The sequence below is a fragment of the Podarcis vaucheri genome (genome assembly GCF_965113315.1).
Source record: "Podarcis vaucheri genome assembly, chromosome: 2".
NCBI classification, from domain to species: Eukaryota; Metazoa; Chordata; class Lepidosauria; order Squamata; family Lacertidae; genus Podarcis; species Podarcis vaucheri.
The window spans coordinates 41,815,273-41,839,415 of record NC_138760.1 but is presented as its reverse complement, the minus strand read 5'-3'; the positions used below and the strand labels follow the sequence as shown (position 1 = coordinate 41,839,415).

Sequence of the window (24,143 nt, the reverse complement as noted above, 5' to 3'; positions counted from 1 at the left end):
AACTGGCTACTCCACACAGTCAATCTTGTGCTGTGGCTTATCCTTAGAGAAATCTCTCTGAAAGAATTAGAGTTTCACTGGCTCTTTAGGATGAATGTTTGCAGCTATCAGTTCACACGGTGGGCATATACCCTTAACATGAAAAGAACAAAGACATTATGAAGCTGAATTTATCGTAATAGATACTACGAAGGGAGTTGCTGCTGAGGAAAAGAAAAATGATTAATGCAGCTCTAAGGTTGGACAACCTTTGTTTCCTAGTCTTTTCATCTCTTTTCTTTGCAACAGAAAGCCCATTCATAGTCCCTAATACAATGATTTCAGGTTCATAATGTCTTTGCTCCTTCTGCATTAAGTGTATGCCTCCCATGTGAACTGATATGCCTCGCCTTGTATGTTATCTGCAATTAGCAATTTAACAGAGGAGAATCCCACATTCTGAGGTCTTGGCTGTAGAGATCATAAGCATGGTGGTCTCTTGAGTGTGACCTCGAAATAGGTCCCACTGATTTAAACGACTTGACTTCTGAATAGGCATGCATAGGATTGCACTGTCAGTAAATGCCTCTATTGTTCAGTAATCCCTTTTGCCTTGCATCTCTTCCAACTTCCTGTCTGCTCCTAGATGAAACCAATCCAGCAATTCTGGATTGTTTCCCCCTTTTAACAGTTAAATAAAACTCTGTCTGGTCAGCTTTAAATATCTTCCATTTACATGGTTGCCTGGAAACTCAACCAGATGTTTATAATTGGGGTGTGTGTGTCCCCTCCCCATGTTTTTTTCTACAGCAGAAGGGTAGCCAATGTGGTGTTCGCCACATATTGTTGGACTCCAATTAACATCAGATAGTCAGGAATGATGGGAGCTGTCATTCAATAAGCTTTAGAGCCCACCATATTGACTTCCTCTGTTGTATATCATGATTGGGTGTTTTTTAAAAGCACCCCTCTAAATCTAGTGCTATGAAACAGGACGTGAAAGGCCGATTGGTACAGTAATGGCAGTACTTTGGTTCATACCATTAGTTCCATATACTCATTCCATATGGTGCTTGCATTTGTTTTTTTGTAGGGTGGGTGGGTTACTCATCCCTAGTGCTAGTCCATTTGCTTCTCACCAGCATTTTTCCTTTTATTCACCAGGTCACATTTCCAAGCCAACCAGAGCAGCACAGGAGATCAGCATTTGCTAATCCATTGATCTGTTGATAAACCTTCTACTTATTTATTTATTTTTCAGGTCACTTATAAATCGCTTCCCATGTGGCACCCCAAAGTGACTCTCAATACAATAAATAACATATTTAGAACAATAGTACATTTAAATACAGTCAAAACCACCACATACATAAAAACCATCTGAAACAACACTACATATATGAAATATAATAGAGGTACCAACTGGGATTTTTTAAATTAAAAAAAAAATCAATTTAAAAGGCTTACTGAAAGAGGAACCAAACAATTAGGTCGTCTATGGCCATCAGATTTTTTTGACTGTGTTTGTCCCATAGTGACGGTAGTATAAAATATCTGGAGGGCACCAGCTTGGGGAAATCTGCTTTAGGAAATAAGCTATGGCAGCACATTCTGATTTATTTCTTGCTTTTAGACCATGAGTATGAAGTGAAGACTGGAAGGGTTAGGTAGGCATTAGGTAAACTGTTTTAAAATGCCTCTGCAGGAGCCTCCCATTTTGATATTTAAAAGTAGCTGCAGTGATCCCTTGTGACTATGGGTTCTCCCTATGTAGACTCCCCATGTAGACTAACGACTGTGAGAATCCTTTGCAACAGCCCTTATCTATGTAAGACTTACTCAAGTGTTTCCTCCATTACCTCTTCTTTCTTTCTTTCTTTCTTTCTTTCTTTCTTTCTTTCTTTCTTTCTTTCTTTTTCTTTCTTTCCCTTTCTCCCTATTAGAAATTTGACTTGAATTTGGGACTGTGGGAGATAGCTACAGTATATTCATTTCCAGTACCACCTATAAGTGTTTTAATACTGGGTTCTTGGTATCCATGGATAGTTTTCAGAAATATAGCCACATTCTCTCCTTTGTAGCAGTTGCATTTATAATGCAAACTGTTTGACTAAAGAAAGGAAAACAATGTGTGGCTAGATCAGAGGTCATTTTGAAACCTTGAGGATGGAGGCAGGGTTTTTTTCTTCTTCACTGAGAAGAAAGCTAATTGCTGTTAGAACTGAGATGTGTTCACTTTCCCCTCCTTCCATACATATCAGAGTGAACTCAGTGTCCACATTCTGACAGAAATTGAGCCACATGGAGTCACTGAAAAACAAGATGGAGCTGTCAGCATGCTTTTTCTTGGTGTGGTGTATGTGTGTGTGGAGCCAAGGTTGGACACCAGGAACCAGGGAATGCTGGGTATCAGTTGGAAAGCAACAATTGAAGGGAAATCTACTTGAAGCAGACCTCTTTCATTTAGCTGGCGGGAAACCTGCTACTGGGAGAAAGGCAAACTTGAAGTGGTTCATAGGAACCTCTACAAAACCTATTCTGAGCTTGACAGAAAATGGGCCTGGGCCAAATTTTAGTTTTGTAAACAACAGCAATTAAAAGAAAGAAACCAAATTTGCAGCAAAAGTGAAGGGTGGACATCAAACATGTTATGAACAAATGTATTCTTTATTTTGATTTCTATTGGCTGAATGAAAGGTGACTCAATTTTTGTTTCTTCATAAATTTGAGCTTCTTTTGTGCATGCTAGGGAAAATTAAAAGAAGGGAGTTGTTTAGAAAGCTAATTTGCAGATCCAGTTGAAATTCAGATGGTTTGTTTCGTACACAGCATCAAACATAACATATTCCCAAAAGCTTTTTATTGTGGGAGCAGATGATCTTTCTCAGCCAAAGAGGGCAAAATCAACATGATTATATTTGCTGCAGCCAATAGCTGAGGCATCCTTCTCATTCTCTCTCTCTCTCTCTCTCTCTCTCTCTCTCTCTCTGTGTGTGTGTGTGTGTGTGTCTCAATGAACACAGTTTGAATTTGTACTGTGGGGGTGATATAGTGAAACAGAAGGGTTTTCTGATATTTGTACCTCCTGCTGCCTTTCAGGTCAGAGTGGCTTGGGAAAATCTACTCTAATCAACACCCTCTTCAAATCCAAAATCAGTCGCAAATCTGTGCAGCCAAGTCCTGAAGAGCGCATTCCCAAGACGATTGAAATCAAGTCAATCACACATGGTGAGCCTTTCCAAGAGATCATGGGGTTGCTTTTGGGGGAGATGGGGATGTTGAAGAAGAAACAGGGCCAAGAGGACTGTTCAGTTGGCTCACTAGGGTATAAAATTTCTGAAACACCTGTAAGTTCTGTGACCCTTTTCAGCTCTGATGCCGATGTGTATCTGAAGGGATCCCCACCCACCAACTGCATTCATCCTAGGGTGATATTTTCTTGCCTACCTTCTTTGCATTCTGTTTCAGATATTGAAGAAAAGGGTGTTCGTATGAAACTCACTGTCATTGACACCCCTGGATTTGGAGACCACATCAACAATGAGAATTGGTGAGTAGCCATCAAACAAGAAACTCTCCAGTCCACTGCTCATGGAGAGGCTGGAAGGGAGGATAAGGGGTGGGTGGGAGGCTTTTCAGTAGACTGCATTAAGCTGGCAGTTAAGGTAGTGGGGGGGTGTGCATGTTTGTGTGGACTCTGAGCAGCATCACTTTAACAAGGTCTGCCTTGGGTTTTAGTTGACTGGTGCAAAAAAGTTATCCTATTGGGCTGATTGTGCTTCTGGACTATGAAGTATATGGAAGGAATAATTCAATCTTGGTAAAAATAGTGGTGCCATCTTGATGCTAGAGAGAAAAGATTTTATCTTTACTGGCCGCTTCCAAAGGAGATGTTCTTCCCATTGGGAAGAGAGTTAGATTACTCAGCTTTTCCCCATTTTACAGAGGCAGAAGCTGGAGGGGGATAAATTCTGCCAGGATTCTCTAGAGGGTTCTCATAACTAAGACAAACCTGTACAGGCTTGGAACTTTGCAAGTGCCTACTCCTGAGGATCATCTTCCTAATTAAGTTTCTCAAGGGACAGCTGTGATAGAATTATTCCTGTGATGCCTTGATGCATCACTAAACAAGGGCCATATCTGTGCTCTGTGGCTTATATGGGTAGGGGAAGTATAGTTGAAAGAACGCATAATCATATTTTTAACTACTTTGTAAGTGATGTGGAGTGTCAAATGGTGTCAACCTTCAAAAGTCGAAATGGCTGAACCTTCCCAAATGCAGCTAATGCAAATCAACTTCAGATCTCATTCCTAAACCACAATTCTGTAAGCAAACAGAGGAGAGCAAAGGGAGCAGAAGATCACAGGGAGAGATGCCTCCCTAGGAACACACAATGTTGTTTATGTGCTGCTGCAGAACAAAGGCCCTAATGCAGAATGCACTGCCATGCATAGGAAGCGACGAGGAAATTGTGCATGCAAACCCAGGGAGCAGCTGTGCTGCGTCTGAACCAAAGATAGGCTGTCTAACTGCCAGCTGATCCACTGAAGGCAATCTGTGAGAAAAGGCTAGGGAGGGAATGTGCCTCACTAGGAAACCTGCCGTACGATGATGGAAGCTGGCATGTTTGCCAGTGATCTCATGTTATTTGGGATAGCAGATCCAAAGGAGACCGCTAAGAATTCCAGACTTCTTAATTGTGTGCAAAGTAGTAACAGATGACATTCAATATTAGTAAGTACAAAGTAAGGAACATTAAAGCAAGGAGTCAAAGTTATACATGTTTGGCGAAAGCCTTGGCTGCAGGGGTGAAAAGGGCAAATATAATAGGAGGCATCCAACGTCTTCTGATCATCCTGTCAGTGCAAGCTTTTCTGCTTGCTGGACAGAATAATCTCCTCCCCTTCCCTCGCACCTTGTTCTGGGGAGGCAGAGGAGGAGGAGGGAAGGAAGAAAGCCCTATTGCACTAGCAGGAGCCTTTGCACAGATCTCTGCTAGTGCACAGGGTTAGTTGAATATTAGGAATGTTCAGGGAAGGGAATGAAAATAAAATAGTAACTAAGTGGTTGTATATCTTTTCCCAGGATTGGGAAAAGTTTGTGGATTTTGAAACTATTATTTTACAGTGGAAAAGATAGCTTCTCTTGAGATGCTGAATGGTTCTTGTTTCTGTCAAAGTCTATTTCTGATCAGGTTTTAGATTTGCTTTTTTCTTCTTACAAGTCTCCAAATGCCAACACTGATCATTCCATGGATTTCTGTCTTGACAAAAATACATAGGCTGTTATGTGGTGGAAGATGCTTCAACTGCCTTCCAGTTCTTACGTATTTTCTTCTGAGCTCTGATATTCAGAAAGTGGGCTCAAGAGCTCTCCGAGTCATGGGGAACCTGGAACACACTACCACATACATATAACTCCTGCTACAGGGTGATCATGGATTTCACCCAGAGCATGTAGAAGATTCCATTTAAAGTATATGGATTTGGTCAGGTCCCTTCCAGTCCTACACTAACCCCTTCCCCATTTCAGTCCTCACATGATTTCACTAGTACGTGTTTCCATGTAAGTGCATTTAACAGCATGCGAAGATTGTATGTGTGTGTAGTCTGAATAATTGTGCACAGACATAGTTTCTTTTATTTCATACATGGCATTTTCCCCTTGCACAGTTGGCAACCCATTATGAAGTTCATCAATGATCAATATGAGAAGTACCTCCAGGAAGAGCTTAATATTAACCGGAAGAAGCGGATACCAGATACCAGAGTCCACTGCTGTATATACTTCATCCCTGCCACCGGTCACTCGTACGTATTCTCCTTTTGGACTGTACCACCTCCCTGTCTCCAAGAGGAGCAGAGCAAATAAATCTCATGCCCCAGATTCTAGATACTTGCTTGCCTGCTACTGACACTTCCCTTTTTTTGTCTCCTTGAGATTGGTTTCTTAGTACCTTTTTCTTTATGCTGAATTTTCTCAAACAGGGGTTCCTTTTGCAGCTCATGAGTCGGAACATTCATAGGGTGTAACGGTTAGAATATTGGGCTGTTTTGAGAGCCAGGTTCAAATCCTCGCTCACCCGTTTCTCAAGGTAACCTGCCTCATGGGGGGGGAAAGAGGGGGTACACCATCAACCAGAGCTTTCCAAACGCTGTGTCACGATATGTTAGTGTGCAGGTGTGTCATCTGAATGCTCCCCACGCTCCTCCCAGGGCTGGAAGGGATTTAGTTTAACCTCCAATTTGCTTGTAAAACTGAATTACTGTGTCATGAAATGAGGCATGTCTAAAAAGTGTGTCATCAATATGAAAAGTTTGGAAAGCTCTGCCATAAAACCTGGCAAACACGATCCTTTGGAGGAAGGAAGGGCAGGATAAAAAATAAATAAGAGATCATGAATGAAGACCAAATTCCACCAGTTGGTCCAAAGTCTTAATGTGAATAAAGATGCTTATCTGGAACATGGAAATGCCGACAATAGTCAGTCCCTGGCTTCAAACAGGCCTTAAAGCCTTGTTAGCACTATTTTGAGACACCCTTGTGCTCACACCCCTTTTCTGTTAGGGCTCTGCGATAGGTGCTGATTCCCAGCATGTAAAGGACCTGCTCCATACACACCCTCACTGGGAGTCAGTGTGTAAATCTACATTTCTCTTTCCCACGTATGTAGCCACTGAAACATTAGACTGCCCATCTAATGGCGCCCCGCAGCTTTCCTCTCGCCGTGCAGCTTGCATGGTAATCGGTGCCTAGAAGTCTGCCTCATGTATTCCCCTTCTCCCAGGAACATGTGTTTCCAATATAGGAAATGGTTTTGAAGCTATGAGACACCCCATCACTGGCTTTCATGTCCCTGAAATTGCTTTTGGCTACAAGTAGTGTGATACCCCTGCTGGAGGTTAGAACTAGGTGTTCCCTTGGCAGCGGCCACAGACGGCTTGTTCTTGGGCTGTTGGTTTTCTTCGCCAATGTCAAAATGGATGTCTTGGGTTTTTTATATCATTGTGTGGGTTTTTTATCGTTGTGTTTTGAGTTGAGGACACAGACCTAGGGATGGGTGATAATGTGTTTCTGAATGAACTTGAGTTGCAGCCTAGCTGGTAGGTTATGAATGGGGGGTGGGGGTGAGGAGCAGAAGAAAAACCTTAGTGAAGGACAGTAAAAAAGCACATAGAGAACTCTGGATCTCCTGATAGTTCTCAGTGCACTAGAACTTCTTTAGCATGGCATATCATCCCACTTGTGTGACTGCAGTTTGGTGACTGAAATTAGTTGTAACAAGGCTTTCCAATGGGAATGATAGTACATCTCACTTTCCCTTAACCAGTGTGGTGTAGTGGTTAAGAGCGGTAGATTCGTAATCTGGTGAACCGGGTTCGCATCCCCGCTCCTCCACATGCAGCTGCTGGGTGACCTTGGGCTAGTCACACTTCTCTGAAGTCTCTCAGCCCCACTCACCTCACAGAGTGTTTGTTGTGGGGGAGGAAGGGAACGGAGAATGTTAGCCGGTTTGAGACTCCTTCGGGTAGTGATAAAGCGGGATATCAAATCCAAACTCTCTAACCTGCCTGCTTCATTATCATGGAATACTAGTTTGGCACAGTCTGCTTGATACTGAATATAATTCTATATTCCTGTGGGTTCAGAAGGGTGTGTGTGTATTGGTAGGCAGAAGACTCAGCTTGCATGTAGATATGTCTTCGCTCTTTACAATCCTGCTTTCCCCCCACTCCTTCCTCAAGAGACCCAAGGCTGCTTCTGTTACTTTTTAGTCATACACAGATGTGTGTTGCTTGCATGTGTGTATTTCGCTGCCAGCCTATCCATGTCTGCCATGTTGTGAAATCGCCACAAATATTTTCATAATTGGGGGAATTAGAAGCTTGCTCCTCTCCAATTGTACCAGGGATGGGTCTCCAATTGATGTACACCGTATGCAAAATCTATAGCTGGAATAGCTCAGTCAGTAGAGCATGAGACTCTTAATCTCAGGGTTGTAAGTTCAAGCCCCATGTGGGGTAAGATTCCTATACTGCAGGGGTTTGGACTAGATGACCCTCACAGTTCCTTCCAACTCTGGGAGTCTATGAAATGCATACTTAACTTACCCTGTTAATGACAGAACTGTGGTGCAACTGGATCCTCTATTTGCTGTCAGGTTGTTCTTGGTTGGTAAATGTCATAGATGCTCCTCCACAGGGGTTGCTCACTAATCTGTGAAGTTTTTTTTGGCAGACACCTAATGAAGATTGGGCCACTTGCCATATTCCTTTAGTTTGGAGTGTGAGAAGTGTATTTTATTCGTATTAAGAGACACATGGATGTGGTTATGCTGTGTAATCCAGAACCCAGCACCATACACAGACTCCACTGGATCTCATACTTCAAAAACTAAAAGCTTATTGCCCTCAGAGTTGTGGAGAGAAGCATGGAAATAGCTGAGCAATATCATGGAAATATCATGTGATTCATGATGATGTCCATGAACTAGGAGGGATTTTCATGGGTCTTTCCTAGTCAGGAAACCACTGCAGGGAGAGAGGTGGTGTGGATGGCAGGTTATAGCCACAAAGGCATGCAGGCTTCCAGATACACAAAAGCCCCCAAACATGCCAATAAGATCAAAATATGTCTTTGGTTTCTCCCTGTTCTAATTAAGCCACCCGTGGGTTTTGGCACCATCTCTCTGCAACGCATGCATTTTTCACACGCTGCCTGTATTAGCATATTATACATCTAACTTCAGTGCCTTTGAGACATGAGGCCAGCTTGCACTGAGCACTGCTTTCTGGGATGATGGAATTTGGATTAAATTCAATTCGGCTGAAGTCTATTTTTCTTTTTTCTTTTCTTTTTTGCAAATAGTCATAAATATTTATCATATACTGAGACAGGCGAGAACCGGGAAAGCTCAGAGTAGCTTTTACGAGCCTTTTGAATCCCTTGCTCCAGTCTGTAAGCCAGAGCTATTGTCCCATCTCATTACAGCCCTAGTTTGACGGATTGCCTGCCCCTATCTCAAAACTGTCTACCAGCATTTGTGAAAGCTTCTCATTTTTAGCTTGTTCTAAAGTAGAACTTTTGTGCAAATCATCTGATGACTTCCCTGTCCTCTTGTAGCTGAGCTGTGCATCTGTGTTTCATATATATCAGGACGGGCCATTCTGAACGAGCAAGACTTGAGACCAGTCTGATGTTCCCCAGGACAGTAAAACTCATTTTTAAAGGGCTGAGTTATTTTATACTGGAGTGGAGGGAAGGAGTGGCCAAGGTTGCAAACACTCCCCACCTTATAAATTCACCATCAGGCTCTATTTTGACATCTGGAAAATCCAAGTGGTTGTGAATCAGGACACCTTCTTAACTCTGCAGCTCTACTGATGCTTGCTCCAGTACTCTGTATTTCTTTCTTTCTTTCTTTGTCTCCCTCCCTCCCTCCCTCCCTCCCTCTTCTCTTGCTTTGCACAGCTCACAAAGCCAAACTCTGGTTTACTGGGACTATGCAAATGCACAAGCTCCTAGAGGGAAGTTTGCAGCTGTTTTGCTCCTCTCTGGGCACATAGTTAAGCCATGCTTTGGCTTAGTGTGCCATTTATACTGGGGCTCATTGTTAACTATGAGCTTCAACAAAGAACAAATCTTGGGTAGGGGAAATATGGAAAACTTGCCCACAAGCCAGATCAGGTTTTTATTTATTTATTTAACAAAATTTATATACTACTTGATGGTTAGAGAACCTAACCATCTGCTGACTTAAGTGTGTCATCCAAACTAGGCCACCATGTGTTTGTGTTACAAGCTCCACATCAGACTGTAGAGGCTGAGTTGACTCTGTGATTTCCTGATGTGGATGCTGATTTGAGAAACAGTACCATGATGTACAGGAACTTCTTGTCATCCTCTGTGCTCATAACTTCACTATGTGGTAAAGGGCTTGATTCTATGTCTGGAGGACAGCTTGTGTTGTGCCTTTTGGTGGATGGTGCGACATGTTTTCAGACACTGCCTGCTTCAGAGCAAAGGGATAAATGAAAACCAAAGCTGTGAGTCAGAGCTGAGTATCTAGTCTGGTGTGACACTGACTGTGAATCCATCTGCACAAATTGTATCATCACTAAAAACCATTAAAAGCAGCATAGCATTATAAATATATAAAAAACATTATATTCAGCATCTTGACTAAAAGATGCTGAATAAAAGTGCAAAATTTAAGTGGTTTTAGTAGGTCATAAAAGAGCAAGTGACCATCTTAACCAGAACATCCTGTGTCACTGTGGTGCACCTGCACATACCTTTTAAATACAGGACTAAGTCATGCTGAATACAGTCACAATAGGGAGAATTCAATGCCATGATGTGTGGACTGTTCCTTCTGCACATGTGTGTCAGCTTGCTTGATGAAGTGATCCCCTGTGCACTATTCTGTGGGTTTTCCTGACCTCCCAAGGCAATTGGGGGGCATGCAAAGAGAAAAGAGAGAGGGGAAAGCCCCCAGTGTGTTAAGTCAAAGCCCTTGCACAGGGCTTCTGCTTATGGGGTGTGTTGGGTGAATCCCACTCATAGTTAACAACTTAGCTGCTTCCGCACCATTTTTATGAGAGAGTGGCCTGTACAAGTGGCATCCCTCACCTTTTTTTCTGATGGCAGTACGACCTGCTTGGAAGATAATAGCTTTGGTAGACCCTGCCCAACCTTGCAGAACACTCTACTGTTCTACCTTCTGTGTTCGCACTCACACATCCCCTGAGTTTTCCTGCTACATAACATGCATAAATAAAAGGATGCATTGTGAGTCTTTTTCATCATGGTGATGAGGTTAGAAACAAATACTAGCAGTACTTATTTAGAAGATTTATAACCCACCTTTCACCCTCGGAATACTCAGGGTGCACTGTGACATTTAGCATAATGAAACAACCAGCAGAATCCTTTCAGGTACCTAAGGCCCATTTTAAATGGCCCAAGGTCTCTAAATTGGGTGCATCTCCTCAGCAAGCAGCCTCCTCTCTGGTATCCCACACTTGCCCTCATGTGGCAGGCTGACACTGGGACCTTCATACTCACCTACCCAACTCTACTGTGGAGCACTCTTTCCAGGCGCTCACAATTCTCTGGCTTCTCTGCATGTCATCAGTGTGTGTGTGTGTGCATGTAGAAGATGTTCAGTACTGTCATCGTCTCCTTGAGCTCTTCATTCTAACAGGCTCTGTTCTTCTGCTAGTGGCTTTTTCCTCCCTTGGCAAAGTGTGCCAGGCCACGTGCAGAAGCCTTGCAGGCCAAAAAGATAAAAAGAAAAATCCAATCAAAACTCTCACGTTCCTCTTTTTTTTTTCTGGAGGAGGGCGGTTGAATGGATCTGCCCCCCCCTCCCCGCCAGGAGGCAAACTGGTAGGACTAGTAGAGGGGAGCTTATAGCCCCTACAGCCAGGATTTGCCCCTTTGCCTAGCTAGACCAGTGTTGATGCAAACTCAGGTTTAATTCGGTCCTGACTACCTTGCTGAGTGCAGAGTAGAGTAATAGTGCTGTGGCGCCGTGAAGCTGCTTAACTTGCTTTCAGGATTAATGCAAAAAACAAAGCACACTTTCTTTTTGTGGGTCATTGGTATGAAATGGCTACTCCCTGTAAACAGGCAGGCCCAGCCAAGATATTTTGGAAAGCTGGTGGTGTGTGTGTGTGCGTGCACTTTTGGTCTGCTAAGCATTTGGCATTGTGTTCGTTGGCAAAAACAATCCCTAATTAGGAAGGCTTCTAGGAGTTGAAATTCTTGGGCCTTCTGTTTTTGCTGATTCCTGCACAGTGAGGGTGCTTCACACATGTTGATTTTTCCTATTTGGATTACCACTCCCCTAGATCACCCCGCACCCCCCAAAAGCTTTTATGCAGTGTATGGTCAATCATAAGTGACGGATGTGCCTGTGGTGCGGATGCACATAAGACAAAGAAAACAACATTTTTGTCCCATGTAGCAGTGATTAAAGCTACTCCATCCAATAATCCACCTCCATATTTTTCTGCAAATGAATGTGACATGTAGCAAATTCCTAACCCATAATGCTCACAGTTTGTTTGTCCATTGCATTTATTCCTGCCACTCAGAGTGGCATACAAAGGGGTTAACCCTGTTTTTTCCTCTTAGTAACCCTGTAGAGTATGCTGGGCTGAGAGAATGACTTGAACCTGTGACTCCACAGGCCAAGAAGCATCCATCGTGCATACACTAGCAGGATTTATAGCTGCATGTAAGGTGGAGAGAAATGTAATCTGTCTTGAGACTTAGGGCCAAATTAGCGAAAACACACTTCTTTTTTAAAAAAGTAAACAGCTGGTGTGAGGGGTCCAATTGGGACGGGGGGGGCTTTAACCCTTTGTCCTCAATGTAGCCCTGGTCTAGGACATCTAGTCCATCTAGCAACAATGTCTATGTCTAAAATGCTTAAATGTGTTCAGGTGTAGTTTGCTCTCACTTGCTCTTTGTCTGTTGCAATCATCATATATCTGTTGGTGGCAATTGCCACAAATGCTTCCAGGAAAACCACCCTGCAATGTACGCCTCACAGACAGGCACTGTCCGGCTCACCTGGTCATGAAGGCCTGCTTCATAACCAGCAGCCTAAGTGATCAACTTGCAGCGACCAAATAGTGTTTCCAGCCCCCATTTGTTTACCTATTGAGAACGTAGTCATGTTAGAGGCAAGAGGATACCTGGCTGGTGGGGCAGAAGGACCAGAGCCTTCACCCACCTCTACTTCACACCCTAGATCAGCTGTTGGCCTCCTGAGTATTGCACAGAGTGAGTTGCTTCCTTGTGGCATTTCAGTGCTTCTAGAAAGGCCTACCGTCAGTTGGGAAGGGAAGTGGAATGTCTTATGTCTCAGCATCCTTGGTCTCCTTTTCGTTTTAAGAAGTCCTTTTATTTTGCTTTTAGCCTCCGGCCGCTGGACATTGAATTCATGAGGCGCCTGAGCAAAGTGGTCAACATTGTCCCTGTCATCGCCAAAGCAGACACATTAACGCTAGAGGAGAGGGACTACTTCAAGCAAAGGGTAAGAGGGATGGTGCCTTCTTCTCTGACCTTTCTGAGGCTCTCGTGTCCTCTCCTGCTGCTTCCCCTGTGCAGGTCTCTGAATCCCAGTCACTGGCTAGGAGCCCAGCACATTCCTCGGGCCGCAGCTCAGAGCAATCTTGCATGGTGAGACGAAAAGGTCTTCATTGATCTCCAAGCCATTGCATGTATTTCTCTTGGCTTGGTCTCTCTCTCTCTGTGTGGAGAAGGAATAAATTCAATTTCCCATTCTGATTCTTTTTCCTTCTGCAAATCTTTCTCCTGGATTTTAAAGACAGTCCAGGCCTGCTGTCCAAATGGCTACAGAAGTGTACCATCAACCCCCTGCTTTTTCCACCTAACTCTGCAACATATGCCCAGTCATGTGACTAATAACTTAAAAGGTGTATATGCTGCTCTCATCCTGCTCTGGCTACCTATCCTTCTATCTTCCACTGCTACCTTTTGACCCAGTAACTGGAAATTAACCCTGAATTTCTCCTTGTACAGTCGTACCTTGGATCTCAAACACCTTGGCTCCCAAACAAATCAGTTCCCAAACGATCGAAACCCGGAAGTGAGTGTTCCAGTTTTTTAATGATATTTGGAAGTCGAAAGTCTGGCGCCGCTTCTGATTGGCTGCAGGAGCTTCCTGCAGCCAATAAGAAGCCATGCTTTGGTTTCCAAATGTTTTGGAAGCCGAATGGACCTCTGGAATGGATTCTGTTCGACTTCCAAGGTACGACTGTAGTAGGAAATTGAGGGCATGGGTTAGTTTCCAACCATTGTTGCCCTTGGAGTAAAACATCTGTTTGTGAAGCTGCATTAAGCAGCATGGATCAAGGAGATGTACCAAAAATGTCACCCTCAAACTTTAATGCTCCTTAGAACTGCACTGCACTTAGTATTTAATATTGTATCTCCGCCTTCTCCAACCGGGTTTCATTTAACCAAGAGCTGTATTCTGCAGGGTATATGCAAGATCCTGGACTCTGCTTTTCATACAGAACAGGGACTGGGGAGCTTGTGGCTCTGCAGATGCTGTTGGACTCCAAACTCCCACTAGTCCATGTCAGCATGGCCAGTGGGGGTTGGAGTTGGAAGAGCCCAGGTTGGGAAAAGCCAATTTATCTAGTCAACTATCTAGTTGTTGTTTATTTACGATAAGGAAGGAACCCTTCCTTGGAACCCAAGGCACGCTGTCCATCAGTTTCCCAAGTCTTTTCCCAGATGCTGTTCAGAACTCAGGCACCCTTACCATTGGTAAGGTTTCTACATCATGGGCCTCAGACCATGGCATCAGCTGGCTTGATGAAGAACATGGCCACATACTGCAATTCCCATCTGCTCCAGTTTGAGGACTCCACTGTTGGAGCAGTGCGCCTCTGAATACCAGATGCTGTAAAGTGGGCTCAGGTCCACATTCCTGGCTTCCTATGGGCATCTGGGCATCCACTGTGAGATTGGGGTGCTAGACTAGGTGGGCCAATGGCCTGATCCAGCAAAGGTGTATTTACATTCTTATGATAGCTTTTTCAGTAAAGGTATTTTATTAGCATTTCTGACTAACCACAGGCTTCTTCTGTTCCCTGCATTGTTTTTCCCACAGATCACAGCAGATCTCCTTGCCAATGGCATTGATGTCTACCCACAGAAACAGTTTGATGAGGACTCTGAAGACCGACTAATAAATGAGAAATTTAGAGTAAGTGAGCGGGTCCTTCCTTGACTTGTTTAGCATTTGCTCGAAGGCAAATAGAGCCTAAAGCATCCTTCTCAATGGTCATTTGTCAAGGAAAAGAATACTTAAGTGAAAAGTCAGTTTTGCCTGTGAAATTCTCAAAATCGCTCATCTCTCATGAGCCAGTGTCCAGGAGAGGCTTGCCTAGTTTGGCTGGGTGACCCTCTTAACCTGTTTCACTGGCTCAGAAGAGCTAAAGTGGATGTTGGAACTCTCTGAAATAAAGGAGTATGTGGTGGTGGGGTAACAGGAATTAACACATTTCCGACTTAATGAAGAAGGGTTGGATTTCATGAGCCCCAATTTCTGACACTTTGCAATTTAACTGTAGGAAATGATTCCGTTTGCTGTGGTGGGCAGTGACCAGGAATACCAGATAAATGGAAGGCGAATTCTGGGAAGGAAAACAAAGTGGGGCACAATTGAAGGTAAGAGCTCTTTCTCCTGTCTCTTGCTTCCTAGTAATCTTTAAACTGTTAAGACTGCCAAAGAACACCTTAGAGGCCCCTTCCAGTCTTCTGGGCTGCAACAGCACTCCCCCCACTGGCCATCAGTAGGGCTGTACAGAGCCACGCTGATCTGCCCCAGGGACAATCTATGACAGTCCTATCCACCTTGGAGGCCCCTGGGGACACCTAACTTTCCCAGGATCCATTCCCTAAGAAATTTGAGGGAGCAGGACTCAGGGTTTGTTTGTTTTTAAAATAAAAAAGTTAAAATAGGATTTAAAAGTATGGTCAAGATGAGGACCGCACGGGATCAGATGCTCTTTGCTTGCCAGCTGGCAAGCTGGAACATCTGATCCCGCACAATGCTGCTCCTTTGTGAGCAGCTTCCCTGCACATGAGGGAAACGAACTGCTTGTGGAGGAGCAAGAGCCAGCACCCTGCAGCACTGGTTCCTCCCACCACTTGCAAGCCGGCAAGTGGGACTATTTGATCCTGTGCAGTGTTGCTCTTTTTTGCAAGTGGCTTCTCTTCATGCAAGTGAAGTTGCTCTGCTCATGAAGAAGTAGCAACTGGCACCGCTCAGGGTTGGTGCAGAAAAGCTGCTTCCAAAGCAGTGGCTGCATCCCCATAGGATTGATGCCTCTATTCAGCTGGGCAGAGGCATTGATCCTGCAAAGTCATCAGGCGCCTGCAAAGACGCAGCCACTGGTAGGGTAGGTCTCAGCCTTTTCCTACAGTTTTCCTGCCCTACCTGCCTTTTCTTCCTGCCTGATATCCCACCCCTGACAGCCAAGGGCCATCAAACCTGCCTCACAGCAATCTGTGGCTTGGGCGTTGGCCAAATCTGGTGCACAGCTCTACTGCCTCACGACTGTGGCCTCCCCTGTAACTAAGACTAAGTGCATGCAAATTAAATAAGCACACATTGCCTCCCTATTTGATCCCTGCTTCTGCTTCTCTCTCTTTTTCCTTTGTGGTGCCCCTGTGTTGAATTTTAGGCTGTAAACTTCTTGGACCAACCCTGTGTACTGATGATGCCGTATAAATACTAAGGATTTAATTCATGCTAAATATAGGATCTTAATACAACTGAAATCTGGGAGAGTATATTTGGTAGGCAGGAGATATTAGTTTATTATGGAAGCCACTTTGAGAGAGCTTTACTCTTAAATATTTGAAATGAAATGAAAGTCATGGACCTTAGGCCCCTTTAGAAAAGCCCCTTTAACTGGTAGATTTGGGTGGGGAATTAGTAAACTGCGCAAGCGCACCGTATGATGAAAACCACAAATCCAGAGCCTTGTGAGCCTGCTTTGCCCCAGACCCTGTAGATTATTAAACATGGGCAGAGTCAGTTACAGATACTCAGGTACCTTTTGGAATATGCAAGAGTATCTCATATACTTCAGTTACTACAGCTACTCTTGACTACTCCACAAGCTTTTCATGGGGTGTCTGAATGGCGCTCATAGATCACCACAGTTTGAGAAACCTGTGATTTCCTACTGGAAATGTTTGTGTGCTCCCTCAAAATTGCCTCTACCATGTCAACTGCAACATCAAATGATTCCCCTCCCCTGTGTTACTCCTTTTGTACATCTAGCGGCACAAGCTACACTTGTTTTGTTGCCACCTTTTTATTTCTGTGGGTTTCTCTGATTTGTGATTCTTTGGCTCCTTGGTTAGAAACATTTTTCTCAAAGCAGGATTTCTCTGAAAAGAAAGACCTTCATTTTAAGCCTTCTGGTTCCCCCCTGTGGCCAATCCTTGGTAACTCATGGAATCAGTGAGGCCATCACAAAGCAAGGTCTTCTTGGACTCATGACACTTGCCTTGTTGCCTATATATAAATGATTGAGAGTGGGGACACTCTACACACACTCTGTAAAGAGAGAGGCAACGCTGTTTAGACACTGTGAAGAACTTGTCCTGTTCCTCAAACCCAGGGGGTGAGGAACCGGTTGTCTTCCAGATGTTGTTAGACACCCAACTCCCATAATCCCTGACCTTTGGCCATGCTGGCAGGGGCTAATGAGAGCTGGGAGCCCAACAACATCTAGAGGGCACAGCTAGCCCTGTTCTAACCCATGCTAGATCTTCAAGGGCCACTATTGAGAATTTAAACTATGCTCCAGACACTTGCAAGTTCTTTGGGTATTGATGTGGTTTGTGAATCTGAAGTCTAGTGTGTATTGATTTTGTGCTCATATCAAGTATTGTATCCTTCTTTTACAGTTGAGAATACAACGCATTGTGAGTTCGCATACTTGCGGGATCTCTTGATCAGGTTGGTAACAGTTTCAAGGGAGAAAGAGGTGGGGGGTGTTAATTCAAGATTCCTTAATTTTGTTTCTGCGATTTAAGAGTAGAGTATGTACAACTTTGTTTTGTGTGTGTGTGTGTGTGTGTGTACACACAAACACACACACAAGTATTTCCACACATGCACATGTGTGTAATATCTATTTATCTGAAGTAGCATCACAGCCAATGCATCCTGAATGCTACCACCCCACAGCTGGTACTGCTGCTAGTAACTCATTTATTTATTTGTAAATAAAAGTATTTTTGCACCACCATATCATAAAATATCAGGGCAGTTTATACAACGTTTAAACATAAAACTCCAATAAAAACAATATAGGTAAGCATTAAAGTGACTGGCTAATAAAAAAAACCCCCACCTAAACAGCTGTAAAAGCTTGTCAGCATAAAAAGGTCATCAATGGATGCCTGAAAAAAGCGAGTCTGCCTGCCAAATCTCTGTTGGAAAAGTGTTCCAGCAATACCATGTGCCCAACTCCTGGTTGAGGCCAGTTGTCCCTCTGTAACCTAGGAGGCAACTAGCAGTGATGATCTCAGTGAACCAGCTGGGATATGAGGGCTCAGGCGGTTATTAAGGTATCCTGGTCTACTATACTTACTCCCTATGGCAGCACTCAGCTGTCCTGTTATAGGAATCTGACAAAGGGAGACCGTCTGGGTCAATCTACCCCAGTGCTATCCATTCTAACTAGCAGCAGAGTTTCAGGCAGGGGTCTGCCAAAGTTACTGAAGATGTCAAGAACAGCATCTCAGATTTTGCATCTGCAAGGCACTGCTTTTACAGCCCTTCACCATTACATTCCTGTGTCAAGCTGTTGTTGATTTTATTTCCAAAGTCAGAAAGATCTCTTTTTAATCCTCTCTCCTCCTTCCCATAGGACACACATGCAAAACATCAAGGACATTACCAGCAGCATCCATTTTGAAGCCTACAGAGTCAAACGCTTGAATGAAGGCCAGAATATGCTCTCCAATGGCGTAGCTGACAAAGAGGAGTTGGTGGCCAATGAAATGTAACACTCCATGCCTAAGCAAGGACCCAGCCTGCTCTCTTCCTCTCCCCCTCCTGCCCCACACTTTTCTTTTCGTTAAAAAAAACAAAACCCAAGAAAAACCCCATATAAACTCTATGCCACTGTTGTTTTCCCCTCTCCACCAACAGTACCCAAGCTGCTGACATTAACTGACCAAATAACAGTACTTTTCTGTAATAAATGTAGTGTCTTTCTCTTTTCTAGTGTCTGTGATGTGAAACATCTATTCTGTTCTTCTGTGTAGGCTGTAGTTACTGATCCCTAGGGAGGGGATGAGGTTGAGAGGGAATCTCAACAGGATATGCATTGGTTTGATGTTTTACTTTAGTTGTGGCCTCCTTGCCATAGGTCCTTTACTGTGATAGGTGAGCGTCCCTTTCTTGAAACTCTGGGGGAGCTTCTACTAAGGCTGAGATGGACGTTGTTAGAAAGCACAGACTGACCCCCCCCTCCCCTGTCCCCTTTGGTCAATTGGGAGGTGAACTGTAAGTTTCATAGACAGCTGCCCTAGTGTTGAAGTTGAATGTGATACCTTGTTTTGTGCCATGAGTTGAAGCTATTAAGTATGGGGCACAGGGCTGCGTGAAAGAGAGAAGAAGGTGTCGCACATTCCATATCCTATCCATGCAGTTTCACCTCCAGTTAAAGCAACAAAAGTTGCAATCCTGACCAGGTGATCTGGATGAGGAAGCTTTCATTAGCAACTTGGTTGATACAGGCCTGGTGAGGCACTGGTGGATGCTAGGTCAGACATGCCACCAAAGCATCTCCCCACCCTTATGAAAGTGAGAGAGAAAAGAGAGGTGCTCCTGTCTGCCTTCTTTGTTTCAGTGGTTCAAGTCTATGGTAATCTTCCTCTTGAGCCACTTGATTTCCTAGTGCCAAAGGTTTATTGTTCTGTAAACCAGAGTGAGAAGGGGAAAAGCATTGTATGTTTGTTTTTAGTGTGTGTGGGTGTACGTGTGTTTGTGTTCCTCTCTCTTTTGTATCTTATCTCCACCCATTTCAAGTGAAGATTTTCATGACCTAGATAAAAGTTTTTTAACGTGAGGGTAGAGTGAATGGAGTATTATCAGAAGGCACAATTCCACCCAGCACTATGCACATCTTACTCCCTGCATGTCTGATCTATATCCCCTTTCCTTTAAAAAAAAGCCAGCAATAATAGGGAGCCAGCTTGCTCACTGGAGAAAAGGTCTACTATGGAATCAAATGTAAGTCACCTTGATTCTTAGGACATTCCTCTCCTCCCCAATCCCCCTGTCCCTTTAATCTCAGCTGAAAAGAGTTCAATCTTTCAAGCTCTTGTTTTAACCTGTTTCTTATTTAAAATGTTAGAGAGGCTATGGGGTGTGTGTGTTCCTGGCTGTTTCTCATTGTGCAGCTTTATGTGTGTATAACTTTTCTAACTATCTGTGGCTAAAATTCCTTAGGTCTGCACATATAGATGGGCCATGCATGCAAAAAGGGATAGGGAACCTGTAATCTTGCAGATGCTGTTGCTCAAACCCCAACTCCCATCATCCCTGAGCAATGGGGCAAGCAACAACATCTGCAGAGCCACAGGTTCTCCACCCCCTGCTCTGTATTAAATGCTGAGCCCCAGGATCTTGCATGCATTCTGCAGTAATGCCTGGCCCTTGGTTAAGCACACAGCTTAATCTAAGATTGTCAATTTACACAATACAATTTTCCAGATGATCTCTGTGCTTGAGGGCGGTTGTGAAGTAGGGATCATGTGGAAGCTGTTTGCCCCATCAGCTGGCCCGAATACTTGAGGTCCTATGCCTACTTTCCATGCCACATTTTAATATTGAAGCAGAGTTGTGCCAGTTGCTCAAAGGGTTCTTTTTAACATTGATTTCATTCGAATACTTCAGTCAGTCTCCAGTAGTCAGGCAACTAAACTCTGACAAACCCAGAAGTTCATTTGTGCAACCCATTTGATTCATTTGTGCAACTTCCGGGTTTGTCAGAGGAAACATCTCTTTACAGAGAAAGGGGGAAAGAACTGCTTGCTAAACACTTACCCGATTTGGAGGGGCAGAGGCCATGTTCACAGTTATGGAAAAATAACCAAGAGAACCAGCAGTCACAGCTTTCTCTTCCTCAGACAGCAAATCTTAAGTAGTCAGCTCAAATAGAACCACCACCTCTTGTGCCATGTGCAGAAGACTCTCATCACAGCTCCTTTTCCAAAGTGGAAAGCTCTGAGCCATGCTGCCCTCTTGTGGAGCTGCAAAGAACAGAACGGGCATGCTGATGCCTGGCTTTCAGAAAAGGCAAATGATAAGTTTTCATCTTGCTCTCACTGGCACTGATGTAGCCCACTCTCAGCATGCCTAAGGGGAATGATTCACACTTTAACACACAACACACAGGGATCTCAGCCAGTGGCCACTTTCGTCTTGCATGTCCTTAGGATGCAAGCCTACAAACTGACTCTAACCAAGACTTCCCAAGAGCTTACTTGCTGCTTCCACAGTGTTCCCTGACAAGTGCTTTCCTTTATGACTCAAAAACTGTGTCAGGCATTTAGTTCACTTGTTTTGCCACTCATGGCCCTCAATGGATGCATCTGCACATATTCTTTGCTCAGAGGCACTCATACGTTGTTGTTGTTTTTGTGTTGCAAGTTAAATCTAAGCCTGCCATGTTAACTTTTTGTGTTGTGCCTCCCAAACGTAAAAATGAATAAACGGAGGACTCTTTACTGAGCTGTGTTAAGCTGAGGAAAATTATTTTTTTTACTTGCTGACTTGCTATATTTTAGCAAAATAAAAATTGTATTAACTGAAAATATATATATTTCAAGTGTTTAAGACTATGAAAAGGGTAATAGAGAATGTCTCTTGGTTTTTTTAGATGCACTTCAGCAACATAAAAATTAAAATGCATTGTATCTCGTTTGCCAATATCTCAGCCAGCGAAAGCAAGACAAAAATGGCTTTCTCCTTTTATATTGTACTTCGGGGCGGGGGGAGGTTTTACCGAATGAAACCAAAAAAAATAAATCATCCAAATCTATTAAAAAATGGCCTTTTTGAGGATTGTATGCATTATGACAAATTTAGTTCTGTTTTGTATAAATAATAGTGTTTAATATGTATTTCCCAAAAATAAATGTTTCAAATGGAAAATGTCAGAAGGATTATTGTTGTCTTCAGGGCCAAAAGGTTTATTTTGTGTAAGCTTTACCTGTGAACAACGCTTTTGCCCAACTGCTCTCCCAGCTTCTAAAGGTTCTTTTGCAAATGGACGAAACGTTGCAACAAATATGGGGTGGTGAGAAAGATAGTAACTTATTTTGCAGAGATGCTTGATTGTCTCTCCCCCTGCCCCCATCTTCAGTGCAGAAGCAGTACGGCAGATTGCCGTTCCTGAACTGATATTTTCAGGAACGGAATCTGACGGAATTGAGGCAAATAGTGGTGATGCAAGTTAAAAAGTAACCAATCACTGTACCACTTGATTGTAAAGCAACAACACCCCAAAACCTTTAGGTGGTTTACAACATATGCAGATGAGGTCTTACCAACTGATCCTGGGAAAGGGATCTTGGGGTGGTAGTGGTGGTGAATAGCTCCATTAAAGGGTTGACCAGTGCATGGCAGCTGTGGGGAAAAATGAATGCCATATTAAGGATTATTACAAAAAGAATCAAAAATATAACTCCATTATTGTAATGACTTATCAGTTACTAACAGCACAAGAAGAAAACACAGCACATAAAGCACAATAAAATATGTTAAGCATACTATTGAATGTAAAATATTAAAAACAATGAGAAATATAAAATAATTGACATTGTAAAAAACAAGGTATGGTGTTTATCATTTTAAAATTAAGACAAACCTGGCATACCGTGTGCATTTCTAGTCACCTTGCCTCAAAAACGATACCACAGAATTGGAAAAGTTGCAGAAAAAGGCAACCTAAATTATCGAGATGCTGAAGAAACTTCCATATGTGGAAAGGTTTCAGCAGTTGGGGCTTTTCAGGTTAGAAAAATGGTGAGAGGAGGGACATGATAGAGGTGTATTAAATGAAACAAGGTATGGAATAAGTGGACAGAGAGGTTTTTCTCCCTTTCTCATACTTTTAGAGCCTGTGTTCACTTGGCTCTACCACCTTCAGCCACAGCCCAAAAATAAATCTACCCAACTGGGCATCGCCAGCACAGTACAGTCATACCTTACTCCATATTTCTATGTAGTTTTGTCCTCCGGCCCGAGCCAGCAGCAACAGGAGGAGGTGGAGCAGAACTCCACAGGAAGTGTATGAAGAGAGGCCAATACATTCCTCGTTGCCATTCTGTAGGATCATCCTAGCAGCATGAGGCAAACAATTCCAGCATGGCCCCCAAACAGTTGTCAGTGACTACACTTAAAAACACTTCTTGGTTAATAAAAAACAAGGGATCCTGTGGTACCTTTAACAACTCACCCATTTTTTGTGGTGTAAGATTTCCTGGGCCATAGCCCACTGTATCACTTTATCACTTTTAAAAACTGGGCTTTGACCCAAGAAAGCCTTTGCCACAATAAATCTGTTAGTCTTTAAGGGGCCCAATTCTGACTTGATTGATTTTTCTGCAGCAAACTAATGTGGCTTCTCCCATCACCACCCTGCTCCATATCTTCTTGAACTATGGTATCAAATGCTACCAAAAATAAAATTTTATCTTTTCGATCTTATTGTCTTAACATTTATATTGTTTTCCATAGTGTGGGTTGCAGACCGTAACAACATCTCCATCCTTCAAGACTGTGCATGTTTGCTGAGCCATTGGTGGGAGGAAGGCAAATTATATTATATGCCAATTTTATAGATTTGACACTACTGCAATCCGTTTTAGGCTGAGACCTAGAGAAAGGCCGTAGCTCAGTGAGCAGGACCTAGCTGCGCTTTGCATGCAGAAAGTACCAGGTTCAATCCCCAGCATATCCAGGTAGGACTAGGACAGACTCCTGTCCGAAACCATGGACAGCCACTGGCAGCCAGTGGAGAGCATATTGAGTTAGACAAACCAATGGTCCAATTCTGTATAGGGCAGCTTCCTATGAGTTGGGTGGTGGAATCATTTGGCAACTGAATGGTAGTGACTCCTTGTTGCTGTATCCTAAAGTCCCTTGCACTGTGCAGTGAGACTTCCCTTCTTGTAGCTCTAAAATTCTGTGTAACCTGGGATATTCAATGTGGTGGCAGCAATGACACAGGTGTGTGTGCCTTTGGCTCTGCAATGCTTACCAATGTAGCTCACACTAGGACACTATATTTTTTTTTAATAATAATTTTTATTACATTTTTCCAAATTACAGAAAAAACAGAAGGAAAAGCAGAATAGAAGAGAGAAAGAAAAAAGAACAGAAAATCACATCCATTTCAACAGCTTATTTCAAATTTCCATTGGACTTCCCCACATCTCCCGCATAATGCATTCTTGATAATAAAGTCATCAGCAAATTATACCCTTATTTCGTGTGTTTCTTTATATTTTCAGTTGCAATTTAAGTTTAAATCTCTTATTTTCCATTTACTCTAAGAATATAACATGATATCATTTT

At 43.3% G+C, this 24,143-nt stretch overlaps 1 protein-coding gene across 4 annotated transcripts in view; it reads left to right on the top strand.

Moving 5' to 3' along the window:
• SEPTIN9 (septin 9) overlaps nucleotides 1–21,716 on the top strand; it is a 216,908-nt gene extending 195,192 nt beyond the window's left edge. For all 4 annotated transcript variants that reach the window (XM_082203939.1, XM_082203941.1, XM_082203940.1 and 1 more), the window contains 8 exons: nucleotides 3,079–3,207; nucleotides 3,448–3,529; nucleotides 5,653–5,790; nucleotides 12,911–13,028; nucleotides 14,637–14,732; nucleotides 15,100–15,196; nucleotides 17,453–17,504; nucleotides 18,421–21,716. In XM_082203939.1, coding sequence (XP_082060065.1) covers nucleotides 3,079–3,207; nucleotides 3,448–3,529; nucleotides 5,653–5,790; nucleotides 12,911–13,028; nucleotides 14,637–14,732; nucleotides 15,100–15,196; nucleotides 17,453–17,504; nucleotides 18,421–18,559 — 851 coding nt within the window. In that variant the 3' untranslated portion in view covers nucleotides 18,560–21,716. The remainder of the gene's footprint in view (nucleotides 1–3,078; nucleotides 3,208–3,447; nucleotides 3,530–5,652; nucleotides 5,791–12,910; nucleotides 13,029–14,636; nucleotides 14,733–15,099; nucleotides 15,197–17,452; nucleotides 17,505–18,420) is intronic.
• Nucleotides 21,717–24,143: the final 2,427 nt, after the last annotated feature.